General features: G+C 39.0%; 1 protein-coding gene across 1 annotated transcript in view; it reads right to left on the reverse strand.

Annotated features, from left to right (window-relative positions):
• Positions 1-5,823: 5,823 nt before the first annotated feature.
• C6H4orf50 (chromosome 6 C4orf50 homolog) overlaps positions 5,824-27,591 on the reverse strand; it is a 132,441-nt gene continuing 110,673 nt past the window's right edge. The window contains exons 17-19 of the mRNA XM_036765076.1: positions 27,010-27,192; positions 6,836-6,917; positions 5,824-5,909 (exon numbers count right to left, since the gene is read on the reverse strand). Coding sequence (XP_036620971.1) covers positions 5,824-5,909; positions 6,836-6,917; positions 27,010-27,192 — 351 coding nt within the window. The remainder of the gene's footprint in view (positions 5,910-6,835; positions 6,918-27,009; positions 27,193-27,591) is intronic.

Below are 27,591 nucleotides of genomic sequence, written 5' to 3' on the forward strand. Positions count from 1 at the left end.
ATAAATTTTATTACTAATTTTTCTGGCTCTATAAAATGGTTCTTTGGTAGTTCGATTGGTATGGTACTGAATAAGTATGCTAACTTAGTCAGGATTATAATTTTTATTATATTGGTCCAGGCTACCCACAAGCAGGGAATTTTCCAATTGTTTAGATCTGTCTTTATCTGTGTAAAGAATGCTTCATAATTGTGTTCATATAATCCCTGAATTTGTCTTGGCAGGTAAACTCCCAAGAATTTTATATTGTCTGAAGCTATTTTAAATGAAATTTCTCTTTCTGTTTCTTCCTGTTAGGTTTTGTTGGTAGTATACAGAAATGATCATTATTTATATGTGTTTATTTTATATCCTGCAACTTGGATGAAGTTGTTAAATATTTCAACTAGTTTTTAATTGATTCTCTAGGGTTTTCTAAGTATACTATCATATCAGCTGCAAAGAGTGGTAGTTTTGTTTCTTCATTGCCTTCAGTTCTTTTTTTCTTTTCTTATTATAAGCTATAGCTGACATTTCTAGTATAATATTGAATAATATTAGTGATAAAAGACACCTTTGCTTCACTCCTCTCTACCTTTGACCTATGACCCACAAGTGGAAGAGACAATGGAGTTGCCAAATAGCATCTAGTCCTTTACATATTACTGTGAAGGGTACCCTATAATCTCTTTCTGACCAGTGGCTAAGTTCTCTCACTATCTCTGGCTTGAGAGCATCCAAAGTTGTGCTGCTTCTGCTGCCAACACTGAGTCCTACCACTGGTGTTTCATCTGTGTGGGTTCCAGGCCAGCTTCCTCCTATGTCATCTTGGGTTGGAAGAATGTCTCACTCTGACCTTTTGTTGGCTCTACTCTTTCAGAATTCAGTTTGAGGCATTACTTTAATGTTGTTTGCAGGGGAATGTTAGGAGAGCTCAGCTGAGTGCTTTCTCTCCTCCACCATCTTGGCTCTGCCCCCAGAAGTCAAAAATGTATATATTTTTAAAAATTCATCTATTTCATTTATATTGTCATTTTACTTAACATATAGATGGGTAAAATAACTCCTAGTAATTTCTTTAATTTCATCTTCATTGGTCGTAATCCCACTCTTTTCATTTTTGATCCTGGCAATTTGTTTTCTTTTTCTTTAAAAAAAAAACAAAATTAGACAATAGTCCCATCAGAATCTTAATCTTCATCAGACTTTTTTGTTTTTTTTCTTGAGCTCTGAACTTGTGTTTAAGCATAATAAAGCCTATATTTTAATCTCTAGAATTTCTGTGTTGTGATTGAGTTATCTGGCAATAGTAACCTATAAAGTAAACTTTCAGTGGGAATCCTTTTCCTATAACAAAGGTATAGAAGTAAAAGTCTTAGAACTATTATTCACACAAGTAAGGTGAACATGATATGGAAAACAGGCAACCTACTGCCTAAAATACTCCAGTGACCTATTACCTCCAGAACACAGTAGTAAATTCTCTCTCTGTTTGGCATGTAAAACTCTTTGCCACTCATCCTCCTCCTATCATGTTAGTTTTCATACACATTACTCAGCTCCTGGCACTCTGAGGTCCTGGTGTTCTTGCCATTCTTCACACAGGAGGCTCTGTATCCCATCTCCATGCTTTTGCCCTGGCTGTGCCCCCTGCCTGTAATGCTCTCCTTCTTCACTTCCGTCTTTTGGAATCTCTGCATTTCTTCAAGATTTGGCTCAAGGGGCCACCTTCTGAGAGAGGCTTTTCCTGTTTCCACCCCATCCTGTTGCTAATGCCTTCTGATGTAAAGTTATCTTGTATAATATCCACTTTGTATATCAATTTATGCAAACACTGTCTCCTCCATTAGAATATAAGTTCCTTGAGGGTAGGGACTGTTTTACTTCTGTCTTTGTATTCCTAGTGCTTAGAAGATTGCCTGGCACTAGAAAAGAAAACAGTAAATGCTTGTTGATTGATTTGATAGGCAGTCTCTGAAGATGTAGACAAGATAGGGTGTAGGTAGGGAGAGACCTATGGGGGACTCAGCATCTAGGAAGACTTTCTGGGGAGGTAAAACTTGAGCCAGAGCCCTTGAGGGTGGTCCAGCACTGTAAGAGACTCAGTCTGGGAGGAGAAAGGCTGAGCCCTCTGGTGCCAGATCTCCTGGACTGATAGGTACCAACCACACTCCAGTATGAACTACCTGGACTGCTCTTTAGCCTCAGCCAAGTGACCAGCACAGCTCAGAATGGGGCATGGGTACTCACAAATATCCATGTCAGTGCCTCCTTGCACCTGCTCTGTCCCAGGCTACACTGCAGGAACCCTTCCCCAGGTATCATCACAGGCACCTTGGTAGGCATCCACTCCTCCATATTCCCTCCACTGTACTGATGCAGACACACACACACCCACAGACACACAATACACCACACACCACACACACAAACACACACACACATACACACACCTCCCCCAGCACTGAAAGGTTAAATTACTTGCCATGGTCACATAGCTAGTATTTTAAAAACCTAAATAAATCTGTTCATGGACAAATCATTTCAATTCCCTCAGCCTTAGTTTCCTTATCTATAAAATTGGGAGAAAAACAAAAGTATAACACTTTTAACAGGGTGATACATGTCTGCTGTGATCAATATAAGTGATTAATTCATATTTTAACAAATCAAGACAGGAAGGATTTAATGAACACTGATGGAATTGTAGATCCTTGAAATAAGGAAGCAGGAATCTGTCAAAGCCATGTTTTCACACAAGGACCATTGTGTGTGTGTGTGTGTGTGTGTGTTTGTGTGTGTGTGTGTGTATGTGTGTGTGTGTTAGAGAGACACAGAGAGAGAGAGAAAGAGAGAGACAGATAGACAGACAGAGACAAACAGACAGAGGGAGACAAAGAAAGGAGAGAGAGAGACAGAGACAGAGAGACAGAGATGAAGTTTCCCCAACCTTCTTTATGAATTGCAAATATAGTAAAGTTGCTTTCACCCCCTCTGGAAAAATAGTTCAACTGAGTGATACAAAATCATTTCAATATGATTAAAATGCCCAAAAACTGAAGGCTCAAATACCCAGCAGGGTCAAGTCATTTTTCTCATGTCCACAAATTGAGTGCTCTCTATGTCACAACACAATCACTTGGACTCTAGAGAAAAGATTGAATTATGGGGTTTTCCTGACTCCAGGCAAGAGCCTCTGTAAGTGTTTATTGCAGAACATTCAAGGCCTGTTCACACGGGGTTTATTAAAGTTTCATGATCATGGGCAATGGATAGTAGTAATAACAAGAAGAAGTGATTTCAATGGCATTTGGAGGTTTATAAGGAGCCTCTTGCACAACAGCCCTACCAGGTAGGTCAGAATGGAGTGAAAAGATCCCAGAACTTGCAGTCAGAATACCTGGGGTGAATCTGCTGCTCGCCATTCTTTTGGCCTTAGAGAAGTCATTTCACCTTCATATCAACAACTGTAAAACATATTTCATAGCATTCACAATACCTCTTTACTGGTTGGGGTGGGGTAGGGGTGGAGGGGACAAAAAGTAGGTAACAGAAACTTTTAAGTACAAAATGCACAAGTACCTCATGTGATATCTGGCTCTTATCCCATTGTTTCCTTCCACTTAAAAAATTAAATCTTTATTATTATTATTTTTAATCCTTAAGTCTTCACAGGATTGTGAGGTTTGTGGTATAATGGGAACAGCGTGACTTATCCTCAGCTTTGGGCTCCAGTCCCTACCCTGCCACTTAAAGGATCCTGGGATTGGGAGCTGGAAGGGATCTTAGTGATCTTCTAGTCCAGCTCCACTATTTAACAGATCAAGAAATGTTGGCCCAGAGAAGGGAAGTGACTTATCCAAGGTCACACAGAAAAATTAGTGCCAAGAGTCAGGACTAAGAGAGTCTTCTTAGTCACAGCCACTTCTCTTGACCTGTTTCCTCCTTTGTAAAATGAGACCAATATTTGTAGTACATACCTCACAGGGCTATTTTTAGACTCAAGCGAGATAATGGATGCAAAGTGTTATATAGATGTAGTCTACAATGATCATCATCCTTATCATTACCACTACTACTGCTGCTGCTGCTAATATAATCTATATTATAACGTCATCGAGGACAGGATCCATGTCATATTACCTTTGCACATTTCATTATAACCCTATTCACATCTCTGTTACTTTTTGAACAAGGGTTCCCTCCCTTGTTACCACTTCCTTTTGCATGTTGTCTCAGCCATTAGTATGCAAACTCCTTAAGTGCAGAGACTGTCTTTGATTTTTATATTTGGGCATTATCTCTGTATTACCCCACGTATCCTGTTTGTACATGATTGCTTTCACGTTTGTCTTTCCCAGTAGACAGTGAATTCCTTGACAATAGGGATTGTTTTTTGCCTTTTTTGTATCCCCAAATTTGTTCTGGCATGCTGTTTTTGTGTTTCAATTGTGTCTGACTCTTTGTGACCTCCGCTGCAGTGGTTTGCCATTTCCTTCTCCAACTCATTTTGCAGTTGAATAAAATGAGGTACACAAGGTTAGGTGACTTGCCCAGGGTCACACAGCTAGTAAGTGTCTGAGGCCAAATTTGAACTGAGGAAGATGAGTCTTCCTGACTCCAGGCCAAGCTCTCTAACCACTGAACCACCCAACTATTCCACACATAATAGGCACTTAATAAATGCTTATTGACTGACTGACTGTATTTGTATCCCTAGAGCTTAGCATAGTGCTTGGCACATAGCAAATATTTAATAGATGCTCACTCCATTCATTCATTGTAAATGCATAGCAGTACACTTAATGCCCACTATCCAGTTTTCCGTTATCCTTTCAGTCATCCACAACTCTGACTCTTTGGAAATGAACACATTCCAGACTTGACAATCATGCAGCATCACCAGAATAACATTTGTGATCAGAAGGTGAATTTTTATACTGGATCATCCATACTCTTTCAATAAACCATATCTATAATAAAAATAAATCTTGGAGCTGTGGTTAGCATTCATTGTCAAAACAAGATGTCTAAGCATAAGAAACATTGTTTTCCCCATCCCTAGTCCAATGTTTCTATCAACACTAGGTCCTATACGAAGTTTCATCTTACAGTCATTAAAATATACCCACAAACACAGAAATCGATTTAAAATCAACTCAAACATCTCATCTGTGTTGGGCATGATTGCACTGCTTATGGGGCACATGACAACCTACGTAGGTTTTGGGCTCCATAAATCATCTCCTTCTATGTAAATGCCTGACATATTGTTGGCGCTCAATAAATGTTAAATTGTCCTCCCATTCATCAAGTCATTCATCAAGGATCCCAGGACGAGGGCATACATAGTTACTGAGGAAAATAACTCCAGGGGGCACTTGGAGTAAGGCATATGATGAAAAGGCTAGAAGAAAATAGACATTCACTCCTCTTTGTTTTCTTGAAGTTTCAGCTTGAAATACAGAGGCACACCCAGATAAGAACACCAAATATGTACGCATGCATGAATATATTTATTTGTAACTAAACACATATAATTGTAGGTGAAGATTTTTCCTCTTAACAGCTTTAGATTTTCGTTTTGTAAATTCTTTGATTATCATCAAAGACTCATAAACCTTCCACATACTGAAGGAACTTTAGAATAAAGAATACTTAAGCTATTAAAACAGAACAGGATGACTCGGGACTAGTCCAGAACTTACAAAGGCATTGCTGTAATATTTCCTACAGCTCAAGAGAGCCAGAGCCTAGACATGACCCCAATGTGGCAATTTGGGATTCTCTCCTAGTTGTTCTATTCTCACCACATGGGAAAGCACTGGTCCCAGTCCTTTTTTTTCAGTGGATAGGGTTGTTAATCATGCATTGATTGGCCTTTACAGCCTCCATCCACAGCACAATATCCATAGTATAAGCAGCAGCATCTTCAAATAAAAAGGGAGCAATTTATTTATAAAATGTTGGTTTTGAGAAGGAACTTGGAACACAAGATATATAGAATTTTGGAACCAAAAGGGACTTTAGAGATTATTTATGTCTACCCACTTATTTTAAAGACTAGAAAAACTGAGGCTCAGAGAGAGTAATTTCCCTAAGATCACACAGTGATCTTTCATTTTCTTATCCTTTCCATCTATACAGTAGACCCAGAGGCAAATTCTGTTTTAAACAGATACAGTCTTACTGTTCAAGTTTAACAATGGCAGAGCTGAGAATTGAGGATGTATTCTTTGAAAACTGTTGTGTTTTGCGCTCAATTCTCTTGAACATTTTAGAATAACTATTTGTAAATATTGCTTAGACATTGCCCCATTATTTTACCACAGAAATATAAATCATTAGAGGTGGAAGAATTTTTTTTTGGAGATCATGTAGTCCAACCTTCTCATTTTACCACTGAGGAAACTGAGGTCCAGATAAAGGAAGTGACCACCTCAAAGTTATATCACTAGCTTACCAAAGAACCAAGATTAGCACCCAGATCTCTCCTGATTCCCACCGCATCATCCTTTCCACTACACTGCATGCCTAAATGAAATCTGACCTGGTAGACTTCCATGGGAACAAAACCATCCAAGAAAGAATGGATGCTTTGAACTGTCTGGCATTTTGCCTACTTGCCAAGGGTTTCCCACAAATGAAGTGAAGCAATAACAAACCCTAAGGAAATGAAAGCTCTAAAGACTTCTGAGTGTCATAGAACGGATGAGAGTGCAGCTGGAAAACAATCCACAGAAACAAGAGCATCCTCACCTAAGCAAAGGAACACAGCACGTCTGGAACAAAGTTAGCCGAGTCAAAATGTTTGTTAACAGATCCCAAACAAATAATGAACATGTCTGACACTTACTGTTTTTTCCTGTCTTCTTTGGTCCTCCAATGTGACCATCTTTACAGGAGGCTGGTGGGCATAATCTTCGACTTCCAATCACCTACAACCCCAAATACACACTTCTATTAATTCAAGACCAACAGAGAGAGAGCCCTTATCTCTAAATGCTGACTTCTCTTAAATGTACCAACTGTTCGTATTTTGGAAAATAGAATTGAAAGCTGGAAGGGATCTTACACATTTTCTAGTCCAACTGAGTCACTTGACAGAAGTGGGCATGGAAAGCCAGAGAAGTTAAGGGATTTATTCAAAGTCACACAGGTCTTTAAATAGCTGGACCAGAATTTGAACCTATATCCTCTAGCTTAAAATCCAGACCTCTTTCAATTCACACCATCCTTATATACCACTTTATAATCTCTTAAAAGATATTTTGTATCACAACCACCCTAGGAGGTATAATCAATATATATGCAATACACAACACACACATTCACACACATACGTATATATATATATGTACATATATAATATTATAATCCCCATTTTACATAGGAAAAAATGACTCTGAGAGACTACTCAAAGTCACATGGTGGGAGCTAGATATGTGGCTCCAGAAATTTAATTCTAGTGCTCTTACCACTACACAACACCTCAATTATTGACAATAGTTCATTGTCAAGCAGCTAAATGATATAGTAGAGGGAGTGTAAGGAGTTGGAATCAAGATAGGCCAGAATTCAAACCCTACCTCTGGTGATTGCTAGCCTCTATGTGACTCATAGGGTGTGCCTCATCTATCTAAACAGGGGTGGTGTGAGGATCAAATAAAATGACATGAAAAATACTTTTCAAACCTTAAATACTACAAACGTGCGATTGTTGTTTTAATTTTAAGGACTAGTCAAGGAGAGCTGCTATAGATACTATGCAAACTCCGTCCTCACTTCTGGCCTGGAAATGATAATTCCTTATGAGATGAACAAATAAAGGATTCACTTGATTGCCTCTTAATGAATAGCTTTACTTGTCTATGTCATCAAAAGATCCCTCAGGAGTGAGGAAATCAGAGATTTCACACCAGGATTTCCACTTGAGCGTTTAATGAACATGCTCCTCCTTATGTCAGCATGTAAACTGCAGCTTCAAGATTAAATATGTCACTCTGCCATTAATGCAGGCTCCTAGGTCTCTGCGATGATATGGAACCCGATTTTCAAAACCAGAGTTTCTGGAAGAGAAAGGAGAGTGGTGGCCTTTTCTGGATTCCAGCTGGGGTTGTGTTTATGTCCTTTCAAATCTATCCAATTAGTATATGAAAGCCAACTGTGACTTCATAAGATTTTGGGAGATGGGGTTAGCTTTGAACTGCCAATCCAGACAGCAGGGTAATTCACAGAGACAATTTAGCTAAAAAGCTGGAGAGAATTCCTCATATTTATTAACCAATAGAGCCAGCACATCCTTCATCTGGCTGCCTTCTGATTTTCATTTCCTTTCATGGACAATGGGTAATGAATTACCTCAAAAGGTAATGAGTTCCCCATCACTGGAGGGCTTCAAGTAAGAGCTGAATGCATTTGTCAGATATTTTGTAGAGGGGATCCTTGTTTGTGTAAAGATTGCTTCTGAGTTCTCTTCTCACTCTGAGATCCTGTGTCTTCTGTTCCTTCCAGGGGCTTTAGATTCCCTGAAACAGGTTATCATGAGCTCAGCTATGAAGGGACACCCCCACCAGGTAGCAGGCTATAGGAATGTCTCTTCCTTCCATGTTGCCAGTGCTTCCCTTCCTGCCACTGTATGGAATAATGAAAAGACCAGTGGGTTCAAACCCAAACTCTGCTAATCTCTCTGGGCTTCAGCTTCTTCATCTGGAACATGACAGGGTTTGTTAAATGATCTCTGAGGTCTCTTCTAGCTCCTTCATTCTTACGATTCCCTCTTGTCTGAATTCTTCCTTCTAGGCCTTCCTTCTGGGATCACTGGCACTCACCTACCCTCAATATGTTTTATCCAGGGTAGGGTCCAAAACAAAAGTCCTGGTAGAGGTAAGGGTGGTGAGTTGGGTGAGCCATTGAGATTCCTCCTTCCTCTGGCTATCACTGTTACCATGACGGCTCCCCTTTCGCAGCTCCTTTCAGGATTGCTGTAGTACCAATCAGGTAATGAGAAGCAGAGCTGAGGTTCAAACTCAGGGGCTTTCATTCTAAATCTGGCATTCTTACCAGTGTACCCCAATGAATCTCTAAGGTCCCATCCAGTTGTAACATTCTATGATTCTCCAAGTGCAGACAAGCCCAAAAGAGGACCTTTCCATAGTGCAGTAGAGTTGAAAGCCCAGGGTTCAAATCCTGGCTCTGCCATTTTTCCTTCATGTAACTTTAGGCAAATTACTTAAGCTCAATGGACCTCAGTTTCCTCATTTGTAAAATGAGAGAGCTGGACTAGATGAATTCAAAGTTTTCATTTTTGTTCTAAGTCTGTTATACTGTGGTCTGGTGAATAGCCCAGTGTGGATAACAGCTCATTAAAACATTCAATTCCTTAGTCTGGGGCACCCCACTCTGTCACCTAAAATGCTATATTTCCTTCACTGGCGGCTCAGCTCATTTTGTAGCCAAACTCTTTGCAGGACTTTGAGCACAAACAAAACCTCTTTTGTCTTCCAGGAGGGGTGGAAAATAAGCCAAATGGAATTTCAGAGGCTGGGTTTTTCACGCTTAAAATTCAGCCAATACTTTGCTAGACCTACTCCAAGGATGCAACAAAGCTGGCCCAACAAAGCAGGCGGCAGAAGCTGTCAGAGCCGTTTTTCCAGCTTCAAGACACAGAGAGGAAAACTGGGGCCTTTCTATAGAAACAAAATAAATCTTTTGTAAGGGGGGAAGCAGCAAGGTTAGTGCCTGGGTGGCAGGGTTTAACTCTGGATTATGCAGTTGCATCTGGCTCTAACAGCAAGGCCACTAGGTCAGTTGAAACAGTTAGTTAATTTGGAGATTAACTAGTTAATTGGAAGGAACTGGAGAACGGAAGCCACATGAGGCTGATAAAGAGGGTCTCTACCTTCAAGATCTGAAGAGTTCTCAAGGGGAAGAACTACAGAACAGAGATGGAAAGAACCTCAGAGACATCTAGTCCAACATATTCCTCAAACACAGTTTGCTGTATGAGATCTCAGAAAGTAGTCATTCAGTCCTTCCTCAAAGGTCTGAAGTGAGAAGGGAGCCATAAGCCACTGAGGCAGCCTGTTCGACTTTCAAATAGCTCTACAGAAAATTAGTAGGACATTTGGCTTTATGGTAAACTGAAATCTGCCTCCTGCAATTTTTACATGTTTCTCCTAATTCTGCCTGCTAGTACTGAGCAGAACAAGTTTAATCCTTCTTTCACAAGACAGCCCTTTGTGTACTTGCAAATAACTATTATATGCCCCGTAAGCCTTCTCTTCCCCAGGATAAATATTCCTAGTTCCTTCAATCAGTCTTCACTCAGCATCATCTTGAACAGTTGTGTCAAACTCAAGTAGAAACAGATCCCTGCAGGCATATATTGACTAAGAAAACTATAAATTAACATTATCTCTGTCATATTGTATTTTCATTTATTTTATTAAGCATTTTTTTGTTACATTTTAATCTGGCTCAGGCCTCACTCTTGGGTTTAACACCTCTGATCTTGAGGATCTTCACCAACTTCACTAACTTCCTCTGTACACTCTCCAATCACTAACCTTCCTAAAATGTAGCTTTTAGAAATGAACATAGCCCTCCAGATTTGGTCTGACCAAAGCAGACTGCAATGGGACTATTACCCACTTCAGTCTGATCTCAGCACCATGCTTTTTTTAAACATAATCTAAGATAACTGGGATAATTTATTAACTTTGAAGACTACCAAAATCAACAGATTTTTTTTTCAGATAAAATGCTGTCTAGCTACATCTCTCCCATGACATTGAGTTTTTGAACCCAAATGTTTCCATTTATCCTTATTACATTTTTATCGCTATTAAACTAAGGATTAGATTTGTACTGCTTGGTCTCAGTGTATAGAACTAAAAGCAATGAGTGAACGTTTGTAAAAAGGGCATTTTAGTTGTCTAAAATTTAGGTTGTCTAAAAGTAAAATGGACTTCCCTCATGAGGTAATGAGGTCCCCATCACTGGTGCACTTCAAGGAGAGGTGGGAGAACTCAATTGCTAGCAATGATGTAGCAGAGATTCAAGTACAGATTGGATGTGACCTATGCTATTCCTTCCAATTCTGAGGCCCTGTGACTGGGAAGGGAGGAAGAAAGAAATCAAGCCAGCTATCTTTTCAAAAAATCAATCAGCAAATATTTATTGAGTGCTTGTGCTTATGCAAGGCCCTGTGTGACAGGTTTTTACAGGGGGAAAATAAGGCTGTTTGACTTCATTTCTCACTATTAAACCAGCTGAGTTGGCATCAGGTCAATAAAAATGTACTATGCTGCCCTACTGGGCTTGGAATTAAAAACCTGCATGAAGAAACCAAGCATGGGGTTTTAAGAATTACAATGATGGAAGGGACCTAAGATGACATCTTGTATAACACAGTGTCTAATATAGGAATTCAAAATCTGGGAAGGGATTGCTCTGTTTGAAAGTCTTCAGAATCTGGGACCTCACTCGGCAAGGGATCCATTGCATTATCTGACAGCTATAATAATTGCTAGAAAGTATTTCCTTCCATGTTGAAATCTGCTTTCCTGAAATTTCAACCCAATTGTCCTAGATCTGGTGTCAGAGGCCACAACTACAACAGAATAAGTCTATTCTCTCTTCCATGTGAAAGACACAGATATACAAAAAAAAACCACCAAAACCCACTGGATTTGGGCACATTGGTCATATGATAATTAGGTTAGGATGAAATCTGGAAGGGACTTAGAGATTATCTGAGCCAAGTAACCTGCCAAGGATTACATAGGTAATAAATAAATGGCAGAGCCAGGATTGCAGCTCAAGCCCTCTGACTCCAAATCCAATGTTCTTTCCAATACAGAGTCCTAACTCTGACACTAGCTGTGTGAATGAACGAGGAGAGCTGCCTTGCCGGACCCCAGTCTCCTCCTCCGTAAAATGAGGATAATAATAATTGTGCTGCCTACCTCACAAGGTTGTTTTAAGAAAGGTGTTTAATAAAAATTAAAGCATGCATAATTTATATTATGTTAATGTATTTTATTTGCTAACGATAATACTAATAATATTAATGATACTACTAATAATAACTTGGCCACCAGATACAGAAACAGGTCCCATCTTAGCTAGTTTTTCAAACATTTTTAAGTGGCCTGGGAAGTTAAATGAGATGTAGCATGAAGGGTTCTCCTCCCTCCAAGAGATCCCCTATTATAGTCCTTATAATTTTGATGGCCTGGCTAAAGTAGGCAATATTTCAGAATCAGCCTTTGTTGCTTAGAGATAATAGAAGCATTCATAGGACTGTAGATCTAGGACTAACAGACAACTTTATATATCCCCTATCTCTTTTCGGATGAGGAAACTGAGGTTTAGAGAGGTTAGGTGACTTGCTCAAAGTCGTAAAGCTAATAAGCATCAGAGAGGGGAATTGACCCAGGCCCTCTGATTCCAGAGCCAGAATTCTTTCCACTATACCTTGATGTTACTAGGACCTTTTAATCCATCAAACAATCAAGCAATTAATTGATTGATTACTGAAGTTGAGCACTAAAATTGGCTGCGAACACCTAAGCAGCTATCAAAAAGGGAAACATGTTGGATTATGTAGTTTTTATCACCTTGGTGGGAAAGGAAGAAGCAAACACATTCATCTGGAAAAACAACTTTTTCTGCACTAAATTAAAGAAGAAATGTTTTCTATGGGTTCTCAATAGCAAGTAGAGGAAGCATTAGAGGGCCTGGAGTGAAATCTCTTAAATAAATGACTTCATTTCCTTGTATCTCAGCTTCCTCATCCTTCAAAAAAGGGGAGTGGACTTGAATAATTCCCAAAGTCCTTTTCTAGCTTTAGATTTGTAAGCTCCTTGAGGCAGGGACTGTCTTTTGCATCTTTTTGTATCCCCAGAGCTTAGTGCAATGCCTTGCACATAGTAGACAGTTAAATGCTGATTGATTGTTCTGGATAATATGTCCTTGACTGTGGTTTGGGAAAAATATTCAAACAGCTATTTTTCATCTTGACCCTCTACAAAAGCTGGTGATATATATCATAGTATTTAGACTTAACCAGTTTCCATGTGGAATAAAGAGGCTACACAGTCTAGGTATTATTTTCTGATGCTTTAACTTAATATAGAGAAAGCATCTAGAAAACCCAGGGGGACAAATAATTTACACATCCCCTCAACTAAAATATCTCAAGTGAACCTTTGGCAAGCGTTGAATGTAATCAATTCATGGTTTGGGACCTCAACCAAAAACTAAGGACATGCGACTAGTTAACTCTATTTCAATGCTAGCATTCTTTGGGAGCAGTTGGATACAAGGGCTTTGGGGTCAGAAGATCTGGGTTCAAAATCCACCCTGAAAGTTACTGCCTATGTGAATTTGGGCAGATGGCTTAATCTCTCTGGTCCTGAATATCCTCATATATAAAAGGCTTCCTTTCATCTTTAGAACTATGATCCTTAATTCTGAGAGTTCTTGGAGGAGAACTTGAAATGTTGATAGTGTTTTTAAATTTTTATTTATTTCATTTTTAATTTATGAAACATTTTGTGGCTAAAGAGAGATCCATGTGCTTTGGATACTAGCTACATGAGTAGGAGGACAGAGGGTATATTCTGGGGTGAAAGTCTGGCCACTAGAGAGACCAGCATGACTATTGCTTTCCTCAGAATAGAGCTCTGAATTTTGCCCAAACACTAGATCAGATATCTATAGTTCTAAACCACAGAAGAGAAACTTCTGAAATGAAAAAAAAAATGAAGTGGGACACTCACCATCCTGGCCCATGGCAAGTCATGGAGAAGTACAAGGATGGGTGTGGCTAACATGTTATTGCTCTAGAACAAAGTTGTTTCATTTGGAGAAGTTGCAGGAAACAAACCATCTCATTGATATCTACTGCTCCCTTCATAGAGTGATCTGTCAACCTCCATGTTTACTTTCCTAATTAGATACTAAAGCTTTGATCTCCTTTTCTGACTCATTTTTGGTCCAGTGGATGCAGCTACCCTGTGAACTCTGGCTTGATTAAAATAAGCTCCCTGTTTTATCTCTGGGAATATAACTTTGATAATGATCCTGTTCTCCAGCAGAGTTTCCCCCTGCCCATGTCTGCCTTGTGCCTAGTTATTATCCTCTTGGCATCAGCATAAGTTAATTCCACATCCCTAGAAGGCAGAGGTTTTGCCTTATTGATCACCTAGCTCATCCAATAAAAACAACTCACATGGTGTAGAAGGCCTGAAGAATGCCTGATGTTGAGTTGGACTGTGTTCTAATGGGTGCAGGTACATAAGTGAGCTGTAATACACACCCCTCAATAGCAGAAACCAAATAGGGTTATTCAGTATTATGCATTATTGAAATGCAGAGATTGTTGGTCAAATCCAGTGATTTTAGTTCTAACATATTTGACACTCATGTTCTCTTGCTGACAAAGGTCAACCCAGAACTTCATCTGCTTATGTAATTTCCCCCCTCAAGACAATAAAACAGTACCATTGTCACAGAGGAGGTTGTTTGTCTCAGTTTGCCATCACACATACCCAATTTATCCAGAAGCTACAGCAAGTTATTTAAATCCAAGATCAAAAATCAGGGCATCTCAAATGCAGTTGTCTTTTACACAGTGTAGGACTGGAATGTTACCAAACTGCATAGTGACAGAAATCATATATAAAAACATGGGATTTGAACAGTATTGAAGTCTCATGGTGTGACAGGAGCATAATGTTAAGCCTTGGTTATTATTAGTTATTATCGTTTGTGGCTCAAATTTTATTGAACTTTGTTTTCCAAAGTTCTCCCCCAACATTAATACTGAAAGGAAGCATTTTAGCCTTATTTTACAGATCAGGAAACCAAGGCTCAGAAAGGATAAGTGACTTGTCTGCGATCATAGTACTAGCAAGATTATAATAATAACAAAAAACATAATAAATCACAATAATAACTAGTATTTATATGAGGCCATACGGTTTGCAAAGTGCTTTATAAATATCTTCTTCGATCTTCAGATCCAACACTCTTTCCACTATATCGTGTTTCCTTCCCAGACTACTAGACTCCACTATGCTATTATAGCATATGCCAAAAATTCAACCTAGCTATGGCACTAAAATACAAAGCCCATATGTGGCAGGGGAACATGGCACCCAGGTGGATGTCTATCATTGGTATAGGCCCTTGCAGAGGTAAGAACATGCCAGAGATTTTGGAATCAAGGCAGACAAGCTATAGGCTTATAGGGGGCAGATTAGAAGTCATGTTTCATTTGGAAGTCATGTTTCAGCAGGAAAAAGGTACAACAACTAGACCAGTAAGTCAGAAAAAAGATACTAGTAATTGGAAATCATGATAAGGGATGGTCATCTTCTGATGTAAATGTTTGAGAGAAAGTAAATATAGCCACAAGTGCCTATTAAATCTCTCCCTCCCTCCCCGCTCCCCCTTTTCTCTCCCTCCTCCTCCCACTTTCTCGTACACACACAAATATACACACATATGTAACATAACAAGTGATTATTAAGTTTCCCTTTCCCCTTCAAGGAAGGATATGCATAAGGGAAATATATTGATGTATGCTCAGTAAAAACCACTCAGCCCCTAACCCCATCTTCATAAGGGGGTAGATCAGAGGGATAAACACATAGATACATCAGATGAGGCTATCAAACATCTTAGGACTGAGAAAGCACAACAATACAGGTATGGGGTAAGGAAAAAGAAATAGATAAAAGAATATAACTGGTATGCATTATCATCAGCTGACAGCTTCCTTTTTCCCCCTTGCTAATCCTATTAAATCATCACCCTGTGCACTGGTAAAATGATTTGGACACTTGCCTCTGCTCCATAAAGGCAATTTATTATTCAATAAAAATTGATTGTGCACTTCATTTGGAATGCTCATAGGACCATGTAACTCAAGAACCTACTCGCCTATACTGGTGGGATATCACTACCTTTCATTCATTTGTGTGGATTGGTGTTTGTCTCCTTTGGAATACTTTTATATTCAAGACTACACCCAAGGAATGTTCTCATTTGTCTGCTACTAAGAGAACGGTGCAGCCTTGAAAGTGGAACCAATGTGGTTACCTATGAAGTAATATGTAGGAAGTGAAAAATTAACCAGAGCTGCTCAGTTTATGAGGCATAGATAGATAGGTAGAAGATGGTGTTTATTAAGAGATAACATTTTAGTTATTTAGTTAATGGTTTTCTATGTTTTATACTCTTCATTCCTTTGGACTTTTCCATCCTGACCCTGCACTGGATACTTTCCTTCCCTCCTTTTCAGCTTCCTTTTGTGTATTGTCTTCTCCCATTAGATTCTAAGCTCCTCAAGGGCAGGAACTGTCTTTCTTTTTTGTATTTGTATACACTGTGCTTAGCCCAGTTCATAGTCTATAAGTAGGTGCTTAATAAAAGTTTCTTGACTAAGTCCTGGAGATACAAGTACAAGTATGATAGTCTCTGTCTTTAATGAGTTTACACTCTAAAGAAGATAACATATTAAAGGGGATTGGAATGAGGAAGTATAATAGAAATGGTATAGCATGGAGTTTGTATTGACCATGAGTAGAACAACTCAAAATAAGCTCTAATTCTTGTCTCAGAGAATTCTTGCCTGAGAGAACTAAGGCTCTCTCCCTTCTATCTCTACTCTGTATACACCATCCCAGGAAGATATAAATACCTATGCAAAATGGACCTAATTTCAGAGGCAAGGCCTGCTTCATCCTGACATCTCATATACTCCAGAACAGGGATTGATCCAGGACATGAAAAAGAGAATCATAGTAGATTATGACATGTAGCTAGTAGACTGACCTACGCAAAGAGAATTGGATTTGAAATCAGATGACCAAGGTTTGAATCCTAGCTTTGCTATTTACTACCTGTGTGATTATGAACAAGTCATTTTCTCTCTTGGCGTCTAAGTTTTCTTTTATATAAAATTAGAGTATTTGGAATTATTTGTTATATTATATTATTCATAAGGTCCCTTCTAGCTCTAAATCTGATGAACCTTTGACCACTTATTATCCCTAGTAAAGTCATGCTAAATATGCCTGGCTTGTGTTTTATGCCTATAAAACAGATCTCTCCCCTCATTCTTCTAAAATTGAGTTTCTATGACAACTCACATGTGACCTGCATTTATAAGAGATCTGAAAAAGAGATCTTACTTATGTAAATACATTTGGTTCTAGGGAGAGGGAACTTTAAAAATGAATATACTAAAGCGTTTAGGCATTTCTCCTTCTTTCAAATGATTTTCAATTCTTTCAGTTATTCTAATAATTTTATTTACTTTGAAAAGAGTTGAAATGGATCTTCCAGTACTGCTTTCAGAGATTTTTTAAGCCCTGAGTTATGGAATATAATAAAGCTGTATAATGCCAAAGGGAACACAATCTATCTTTCATCCTAGGTCCCAAGACAAAGTCCAGGACCTTAAGCTTTTGCAATAGTTTATGTTTGTAGAGTAATTCACGGTTGCAAAACACTTTCATGTCTAGTATCTCATATGATCTTCACTATGTCATGAAGGAGGTGCTAAAATTATCATTATCTCTATTTCACAGTTTGAAAGTTGAGGCTCAGAAAATTCAATGATTTATCCAAGTCCAAATGAAGCTGGTGATAGAACTGAAGCACAAACCTCCACCTCTTGTTCAGTTTTCTTTACACTGCTAATGTTATCTGTCCAGTTGTTTAAATCTTGTCATTTACCACAAAGGGAACTACTGCATCCCATCAAGCTGGGAATGAAAGGCATGGACTGAGACAGAGACATGAGCAGTTTTCTCTTTACTCACATAGATAACAAGCATGATAACAACAATAATGTATTTAAACATTTAAAATATACATGTAATAAAACAAAATATTTGTAAATCTGAGTAAATGCTCCTCAAACTATTTTCCAAAGTTCATTAAGAATCAGTTTGGAAAAGTCTTGCAGAATTTAGGATACATTTCCAGGCACTAGGATGCTAGCATCTTTGAACATAGTAGAAAAGTAATTAATTTTCTCCATCTTATAATTTACTTGGGCACATCAGATTTCAACGATAGAGCAATATTCACCACTCTAGCCTTCAGCTTCCTCATCTCTAAATTAGAACTTTGGACTAGAAGATCTCTAAGGTCCATTTCAGTTCTCAAAGTCTATGATTCATTTCCATTGTTCTTATATTTGAATTAATAGAATCCTAAGGAAAGAACAGCTACATTCTGTAGTGGAAAAGGATTTGTAGCCATTGATCATTATTAAGTAATTCTGGGGTCATAAAGAAGCCAATCAGAACATTCTCCTAAGAGTGGTTATTGGTGAAAAAGGCATGACTAGGAAACTAGCCCCTGGGAACATAGAAGCTGGTGTGTCCAAAGAGTAGAATGTCAATGAAGAGTTAGTGTTCTGGTTGGAATGCTTGGTGGTACACATCAGAAAGAAAGTGTGGAAGCTGAGCATGTGAATTGGTTCTTGCCCTCATGAGTGTGTTCAGAAGTGGATCCCCAGAGCGTTAGGTGAACTATGACTTAGGGGACAGAGGGAGAGTGTAGGATTGGGGCAAGAGGTAGAGGTAGGTGCCCCATCCTCTGAAACTATCCAGCAAGACTCTCTTCATATTAGGACTTTGTGCCTTCCCCATTCCAGTCTCTGGAGACAAGTGATGAGAGATTTTTGATGCAGGAGAGTAGGGCTTTTTTCACATTGGTACAATTCACTTCATGCTTATCCAATAGGAGTCTTTCTACAAACAAGACTCAGAGCAAAGACTTCCCATTGATTTCTCTTTATCAACAAGAGTCCAAGCCTGGGGTAACCAAAGGGGAGAGAACTTCAATGCCTTTAGTCAAGTTTTGGGGTAGAAGAAAGTGACTCAGAATGTACCTTGGAAGGAGGCAATCCCATGAAGGAATGGACCAATGGGAAGTTGGAAGTGTTGTGGTTAGCACTAGTAGTAAATTGACAAAGTGGAAGAGAGGAAGATGGAAGAGCTTATGTTAGGGAAATTCTTGGAAGAGCAAAAGATTAATTCTCGGAAGAAAAGGGAAAAAGAGTAGCCAAAGAAGGAAGTAGATCATAAGAGAGAAAGTAAGAAAAGAGAGTAGCTAAATAGCCATGGCAGAAAGAGGAGAAAGAAGTTCCAAAAGATTGGGGGCGGGGAGAGCTCAGAAGGAGAAAGTTGCTTAAAGTCTGAGTTGAGGAAGCAGAACTACCATACTATGGAAAAAGAGGCCCCCTATGAATGTACTAAATGTGGGGAAACTTTCATCCAGAATGAATGTTAAAAAGGTTCACTGCAGTTGGGTAGAAGAGGGCACCAATTGCTTCCTTACCCCCATAATGCATTGACATACACAGCCCCCAGCTCCAGGTAAGAAGCAGAATAAAGAAAAGGAAAGACTGCCCCTGCACTCTGAAAGGGGAAGAAACAGCTGTGTGCCTAAATAGACAAGTTCTCACAGCTGTTGATAGTTGTTATGATTACCCTCTGAAGAATAAATGATGATTCTCCTGATGCTGGCAATCAGTGAAATAGGCATGGCTAGCAAGCTGACCTGAGGCCTATAGAGTGTGCACAGAACAGTGTGGACAGAGAATGTTGTGATCTGAGTGACCATGGGTGCTAGAAACAGTGAGAGATATTGAGTTGGTGTATTAGTGAGTGTTTTACGTGCAGATCCCTGGATGGTTGATTTGGCCCATTGGCTGAACCATGATTTATGGAACTCGGAAGAATGGAGGAATAGGGTGACATTCAAAAGTAGGTACCTGCCAGCTCTTGAGATTGTGGACCATAGTATCACCCCCACCCAGCTAGTTCAGCATCTAGAGGTAATGAGAAGAGAGCCCTCACATCTAAAGGACATCATCCTGAATCTCTGCTTGTCTCTGGAGTACATTGGCTGAGTGGGGGAGGGGGATGGCTCTGAAAGGAGGTTTCCTAATGGGCTTGGAATTTGGAGAGGAATGAAGAACAGCGGGAGTAGAAATGAGTGTGCAACATGGAGGTCCTTTCCATTGATGAAATTTTATGTCCTTAGTCTCTTATATTTTTACCATTCTACGTTTCTATTAAATCAATACAGTCAATCTTAAACTGGTGTTTCTCTCAGTGTAGATAATTTTTTTTTAAAAAAGGAAAGGAAAAGAATAAAAATTAACCTTTCAAAATTAACCAGTCACTAAGCATTTATAAAGCACCTATATACACTGTGTTAGGCACTGAGTATCTATGCCTCAGAGAGCTCACATACAGAAAGAGAAATGATTACAACAGAAAACATCCCCATGAACAAAAGGCTCAGATCAGTAGTAGGCATTTTAAAATGTTTATTGAATGGAATGGAAGGGAATTTCTAAGTGAATATTAGGACATTAGAACTGTCACCATGGGTTGGCCCTTTTCCCCTATGTAGTCTGGATAGTATTCTGTCTTTGAAATGGACAGCACAGGACTTAATGAGGGAGACTGAGATTGTACTTCCTGACATGAAAATAATTTCTTTGAGAGGCTCCCCAACAAACTGGTTGCTTTTATAATAGCTACATAATGCTAATCTAATACTTTAATGCATCTGTGATGTAATTTATAGATACTCAACCAGTCCAGATCATAAATCACCCATGCCATCCCATCCTATGTTGTTCTTGTCCATGGCCTTCCATGAAACCTGAAGTTTAGAAGGATTGAATGTTGATTCTGGCTCCCACATTTCTAACTTTAGGTCCAGTGCTTTTCCTCTAACACATGACATGAGGTTCTTCCTTGATAAGGAATCCAGCACAGCACCATTATACCGAGTAGGAAAGGGGAATGCAGCAGATTTCTCAGGCAGACCCTCAACTCTACAATAAGCTTCCTTTCCTCCTCTTTCCTTTTGTAGGTACACAACCTGAATGTTTTTTTTTTACTAAAAATGCTATCCTGGAGGTAGAGATCACTTATATTTCCAATAATACAGAATGTAGTTGTTATATTATTCATTCCATGTATAGGTTTCAGAGTGATACTATTGCATCTTAGGAGAAAAAAATTGCTCCTTATTTCTAATGAATGAAGATAAGATAAATGGTCTGCTGATGAAAGGAGAAGGAAGGGAGGAAGGAAGGAAAGAAGGAAGGAAGGAAGGGAGAGAGGGGGGGAGGAAGAAAGGAGCTCTGTTGCCCAACTGGAACTGGACAGTTTGTTGTTTTTTGATTAGGTGAAAGAGGCCATCCTTTGCCTCATTTCTTACCTAGCCCTAATCACTGAATGGGCATTGCCTCAGTCAAACTGACACCTGGGAAAGAACTTAGCTTAAAAAGGCCAAGATCTCCCACTGCATCCGAGGCCATCTCCAGTTGTCCTGATCCATATCTTGCCAGTGGACCCAGATGGCTCTGGAGGAGAAAGTGAGGCTGGTGACTGCACAGCCCTGCCTCAATAAAATCCAATTCACTTGCATGTCATAGCATCACCTCCCTGATATCATGGTCTTTGAAAATGGACAAACAACAACCACCACAATAATAATACAGCTTTACCCTCTTTCTACTGCTGGTACATTGACAACCTGCTACTTCCTCAAAGCCCAAGATTTTAAAAAGTCAACTTTACTTCTGTATCAGTTGGGATTTGTTGCTTTCTTTGTTTAAAGGGAGGAAATCCTAGATAGGATTACTAATAAGAAAAATGCAATGTTTACATTAACCCCAAGGTCAAATGTTTTTTTGCTTTCTCTGAACCTAAGGTATGTGTGTTGTTTTTGTTTGCTTCTTTGGTCTTGTCCTATCCAGTTTGTTTGTTTTGTTTTGCTCTGCTATAACCATAGAATGTAGATGTCCAAAAAGTCTTATACAGTTTTGAGCTATTAAAGTTTAAAGTTGCACTCAGACTTTTGGGACATACTGTTAAAGCCATCCAGGTGGTATAGTGAGTAGACTGTTGGACTTGGAGTCAAGAAGACCTCAGTTCAAATCCAGGCTCAGACACTTCTTAGCTGAGTGACCCTGAGTAAGTCACTTAACTTCATCTAGCCTCAGTTTACTCATCTGTAAAATGAGGATGGTTAATAATACCTACCTTCCCGGGTTATTGTGATGATCAAAACGCTTTGCAAACCTCAAAGTGCCATGTAAATGCTAGCTCTTAGCTGTTATTTTGTCAATTTTCTCATTTTACAGATGAGGAATCCAAGCTGCCCACAGAAGTCATTTTCTAAAGTTCAAATTGCTAGCAAGTAGAAGAACTGGAATAGAATGTGAAGAGTGGAAATGACCTTAGAACATATATTGTCACAGCTGGAAGGTACGGTAGCATGTGAAATGTTAGACCTGAAGTGAACCTTTGAGACCATCTAGTCTAGTCTCCTCAATTTATCGATGAGGAATTTAGATAAGGATTCATAGCTGAGGCTCAAAGAAACCATTATGTGCACACCATTTTAAGGAAGCAGAGCTTTGATCTAAACCCAGATACCCAGCTGCCAGTACAATGCTTCCTCTACTGTATCATAAGTACTTTGCCCTACTTCACAAGGGGCCTTGGACAGGAGTGTGTTGTTGTTCAACAGTCCTTCAGTTGTGTTTGACTCTTTGTGACACCATAGACCACAGCATGCCAATACTGTCCCTGGGGTTTTCTCGGCAAAGATATAGGAGTGGTTTGGCATTTCCTTTTCTAGTGGATTAAGACAAACAGAGGTTAATTGACTTACCCACGGTGACATAGCTAGTTAAGTGTCTGAGCCCAGACTTGAACTCAGGTCTTTCTGACTCCATCCCCCTACCCTTCATCCTCTGAAACACCTAGCTGCATCCTGTCCAGGGGTGTGTCAGTAAATATTTAACAATCAGGTTGGGGGGGAGTTTGAGGGGAGGGCACAGGGGAATGCACACCTGACACACTTTTAAGTCAATCTGTACTGTTAATATTTTCTCCACAGCTTTTTAAAGTCTAGACAGTCAACAAAACAGAAAAAAATCAACCCCTGATTTGTAGCATTCCTTAATTTCTGAGGTGTAAATGCTCACACTGAAAATTTAACAATAGACCCTCTCGAGTTGTTTGAACTGGGTCCAATACAGCTCTGGTCTGAGCCCTACTAAATGTCAGGTTCAGAGACCAAGAGGTATTCCCAGTTAAATTGCTTTCCTCTTTAGCCCTTTGTCAGACAGTAGACTCACAAGGAAACAGGCAATGCCATCAATGTCCTTTTAGACATGGTTCTGTCTGTAATTCAGAGGAATAGCCATGACACCTGAGAAACAGAAGGAGCTCAGTAATTAGCTAATCTAATTCCCTTTATTATAAAGCCCATCAGACACAACTCCTGGATGCTCAGTACCAGTGGAAAGAAAATCTACAATGGAATGATTGCCAATCGATAGAACAAGTTGGAGTTCAGGATACCCTTAGAATCCTCTGAAGGATGGCTACAGAGATGCAATTGAAATGGCCAATCAATTAATTAAATCGATGCTGTCTAATTGAAAATTTTCCAGGAACACAGATTTAGAGCTGGAATGAACCTTAGGTCATCTTGTTCAAATCTCTCAATTTCCATTTCCATTTTACAAAGTCCTTCCACATCCACTGTTTCATTTCATCTTTATCAACCTTGGAAGGTAGATGAGGAAATGAAAGTTCAGAAATGTTCAGTGACTTTCCTAGGATCACACAGCGACACGCAAAGCCAGGGTTCAAGCTTAGGTCTTCTCAGACTGTCAGATGCTCTTTTCACTATAACAAAACAGTCTGGATTGAATTAAATCCCACTTGTTTTCTCTCACATCAATGCACTAATGCCTGTTAGTGTTGTATATCTGTTAAGACTCTTTCCTTCAGTGTTGCTATGAGGCTTTTTTAAAAATAGAAAAACACTTTGGTAATTGGAAAAAATATTAATTTTATGTTTTCTGCCAAAGTGGGAGCCTTTCTTAGTCTCTAAGTAGACATCTCTCCCTAGGCATTTGAGCATTGGTACTTTTGGAAACATACAGATGTTTCAAAAGGTTAGCTTCACTGTGATTGATTGCAGACTGGCTCTTATAAAAAGCCTACAACATAAGGGATGTTCACATCAGTTCCCTAAAAATTTTTCTCAAATATCCATATAATAGCATCCTCTCAAATTAAAAATTCTTATAACACTACACCTCTCCTTATCTTAAAGACATTTGTGGGATCTGCCCCAATCCTATCTGTCCCACCTATTCTATCATGCCTCTCTAACCCTCAGAGGAACTGGTCCACCCCCTCCTTTTACAGGTGAGAAAACTAAGGTGCAGAGATGAGGTATCAGGTTGTAGTAGAAAGAATGCTGGAGTTAGGAGTCTGAGGTTTTATGCTAGGTTTGTCAATTTTATCTGGGTGAAGTGGTCAACTCCATTCATTTCTCTGAACCTTCCTTTCATCATCTTGGGAGATCAACAGGGAGAATGCTTATAGTACCTTTCTCCCAGAGTTGTTGGGAGGAAAGATTTTTTGCAAACCACAAAGCACTGTTAAGGTTTGTTATAATTAATAGAGACTTACAAAGTGCTAGTTAAGTAAGTCAGAGTAAAGAAAGGTGAATTTTGGCCAGAGTGGATCAGAGTAGGTTTTGTTGAGAAGGTGACATTGGAGGTGGGGAATGCACAGGATGGCAACTGGTAGAGGCAGCAAGGAAGGAATTTCAGGTATAGTGAATGGTAGAAGTACAGATGTGAATGGAAAGTATGAAGAGTGTCCAGGGGGGTAGAGAGTAGCTTGATTTGGAATTTCTCTTTCTTCCTTCAGTCCATTCCTGATGAACTTTGACAATGTCACCTCTTAAAAACTGATCTGATATCTTGATTTTCCCTCTAGAGGCACTGCTAATTAATTGACTAAAACTAGGAGAGAAAGATAGCCGGATATATGGAGTTATATAGAAATAAATATATACCTCTCTCTCTTTCCCCATACACATGTACATATATAGTTATGGATATATATTTTTATTTTTTATTTTAAAATTTAATTTATGTATTTTATTTTATTATTGAATAATTTTATAACATACAATATAAATAATATATTGTATTATATATAATAAATATAAATATTTATTATTTATAATTTAACAATTATATATAATTACATTATGTCTTCTGATATAATGTAAACTCCTTGAGGGCAGGTACTGTTTCATTTTCACTAGCTGTCTCTATTGTGAATGTAGGTAACAATCATGATTTTGTATAAGGGCTTAAAGGCTTCACCACACTTTCAAAGTGGTCTATAACACAAAAATTGTCAAGAACCCTTGCCCTAGGTGGTCAAATTATCTCCAATAAGATATAACCAAAAAGAACACAGATTTAGTAGTCAGGAAGCTTAAATTCTAATCCTTGCCATCCACCAGTTAGCTCCAGGAACTTAAGTGACTTCATCTCTGCGCCTCAGTTACCTCATCTGCAAAATCAGGATAACACTTATGACGCTCACTGCCTGCCTGACAGAGAAGTTGTGAGGCTCAAATGTTTCAGGGGTTTCCCAGAATTACAATATGTCAGAACTTGGATTAGCCTTAGAGACCACTAAGTACAAGCCCTTGGTTTTTTATAGATGCCAACACTAAGGTGCACAGAGATATAATGCCTTACCCAAGCTCAAACATTAAGTGAGTGTCCGAGCTGGGACTAGAAACCAAGATTCCTGCACCCTAGTCTGATGTCCCTTCCGTTTGACCCCCCTGCCTTTCCCCTTCAGCTTAAAGGAAAGGATTGGACTTGATAATCTCTAAGGTTCCAACTAGTTCTGACATTCTAAGTTCTAAGATCCTTTCTAGCACTAACATTATTTATTGTTACACCTTTTCAAATGCTATCATTTCATGTTCTATAAGGGCCCTTCTAGCTCTGAAATTTTGTATTCAGCATTTTTATTTCTTATTTTCTATGTGCTAAGGCCCCATCCATATTTCATATTCCAAGACCCTCTCTAAAGCTAATATTTCATGTCCAACTAGCATTATATATGACAATAATTATAATAATGGAATCTTGTAGAAAGCCTGAGGCTAATCAGCCCACCTGAAAGTCATGGAGCGAATACTCTTACAACATTTTTGTCATGACATGGTAGACATGAGTGAACTGAACTCATGATCACAGGATCCAAGAACTGGAACTGGAAGAGAGCTTAGAGAAAATTAAGTCCAAACCTTCCATTTTACAGATGAGGAAACTGAGGTCCAGTGAAATTAAATGATTTGTTCAAGGTTACTTAGGAAGTGGAGGAGGGGGAAGGGGAAAGATTTTAACCCAGGCCTTCTGACTCCAGATTCAATCTTACTTCCCTGTTCCACATGGAAACCAAATATTGGATCAATGAAAACTTTCAATAATTGAATTTTCTCCTTTTCTTCTTTACATTTGACAATAAAGCCAAACTGACATTCCTTTCTTTGGACCTTTAGTAGAATGTTTAGTGGAGGAAGAATTAGAAAGTGTGAGTTTGGGTCTCCTTTCACTCATGTCCAAGCCATTAAACTCATGGCAAGTCATTAAATGGCTCTTCCAATCTCCTCGTCTGTTAAATCAGGATAACAACATGTACCCTGCTGACCCTTCAAGGTTGTCACAAGAGACAGATAGATGAAGGATACGAAAGGGCTTTGTAACTCTAAAGTGATATATAAATGTGAGCTGTTCTCAATACATTACAAGGTCTAGTCCTGACCTCATCAACCATCCGAATTCTAATTGAATGTTGAGAATAGGAAAACATTATTCTGAACAACTAAGGGTAGTGATTGTAAACATTTTATTATTAAAGTGTGTCCTCATTAAGGGAAGGGAAAATCAGAAATCTTTAGTTGTGAAATTCCCTTGACACCTCCATCCCTCTGCAGGGAATTTCCTTTTACATTTCAGAAAATAAAATGTCTCATGAAGATGCCATGGGAAGGATGGAAACAAAGGCCCATTGTCATAACACATGTGCCAAACATGCATCTATCCACTCGTGTGGATCACATGATGACCATTACCTCAGGAGAGCCGCAATCCTGGGCTTGCTCATCAGGGGAGATTCTGTATCCAGATGATGAAGTGCCTTTGTTTGTGCAGTGATTAAATTCAATGTGCACCTTCTCTGAAACTAAACCACCAGTCCCCACAGTCTGCACACTGATGCTAAAGGGAACTGAGAGGTCGAGATTCTCCAGCAGGGTCTAAAAGAACAGATTTTGTATATGTATTACATTACTTTAACAATATTTTATTTTTTCCAATTACATGTAAAAATGTTTTAAATTCTTTTAAAAAAAGTTTTTTAGATTCAAATTTTCTCCCTGCCTTCCTACTCTCTCCCCCTGTGGGGGGGGGAAGCAATTTGATATAGGTTATAGAAGTGCAGTCATGCAAAACATATTTCCATATTAATCATGTTGTAAAAGAAAACACAGATTAAAAAAAAACAAGAAAAAATATGTTTCATTCTGCATCCAGATTCCATCAGTTCTTTCTTTGGAGGTGCATAGCATTTTTCATCACAAGTCCTTCAGAATTGTCTCAGATCACTGTATTGCTGAAAATAGCTGTCATTCACAGTTGGTCATCATAAAATATTG

This window comes from Trichosurus vulpecula, chromosome 6 (genome assembly GCF_011100635.1).
Source record: "Trichosurus vulpecula isolate mTriVul1 chromosome 6, mTriVul1.pri, whole genome shotgun sequence".
NCBI lineage: Eukaryota > Metazoa > Chordata > Mammalia > Diprotodontia > Phalangeridae > Trichosurus > Trichosurus vulpecula.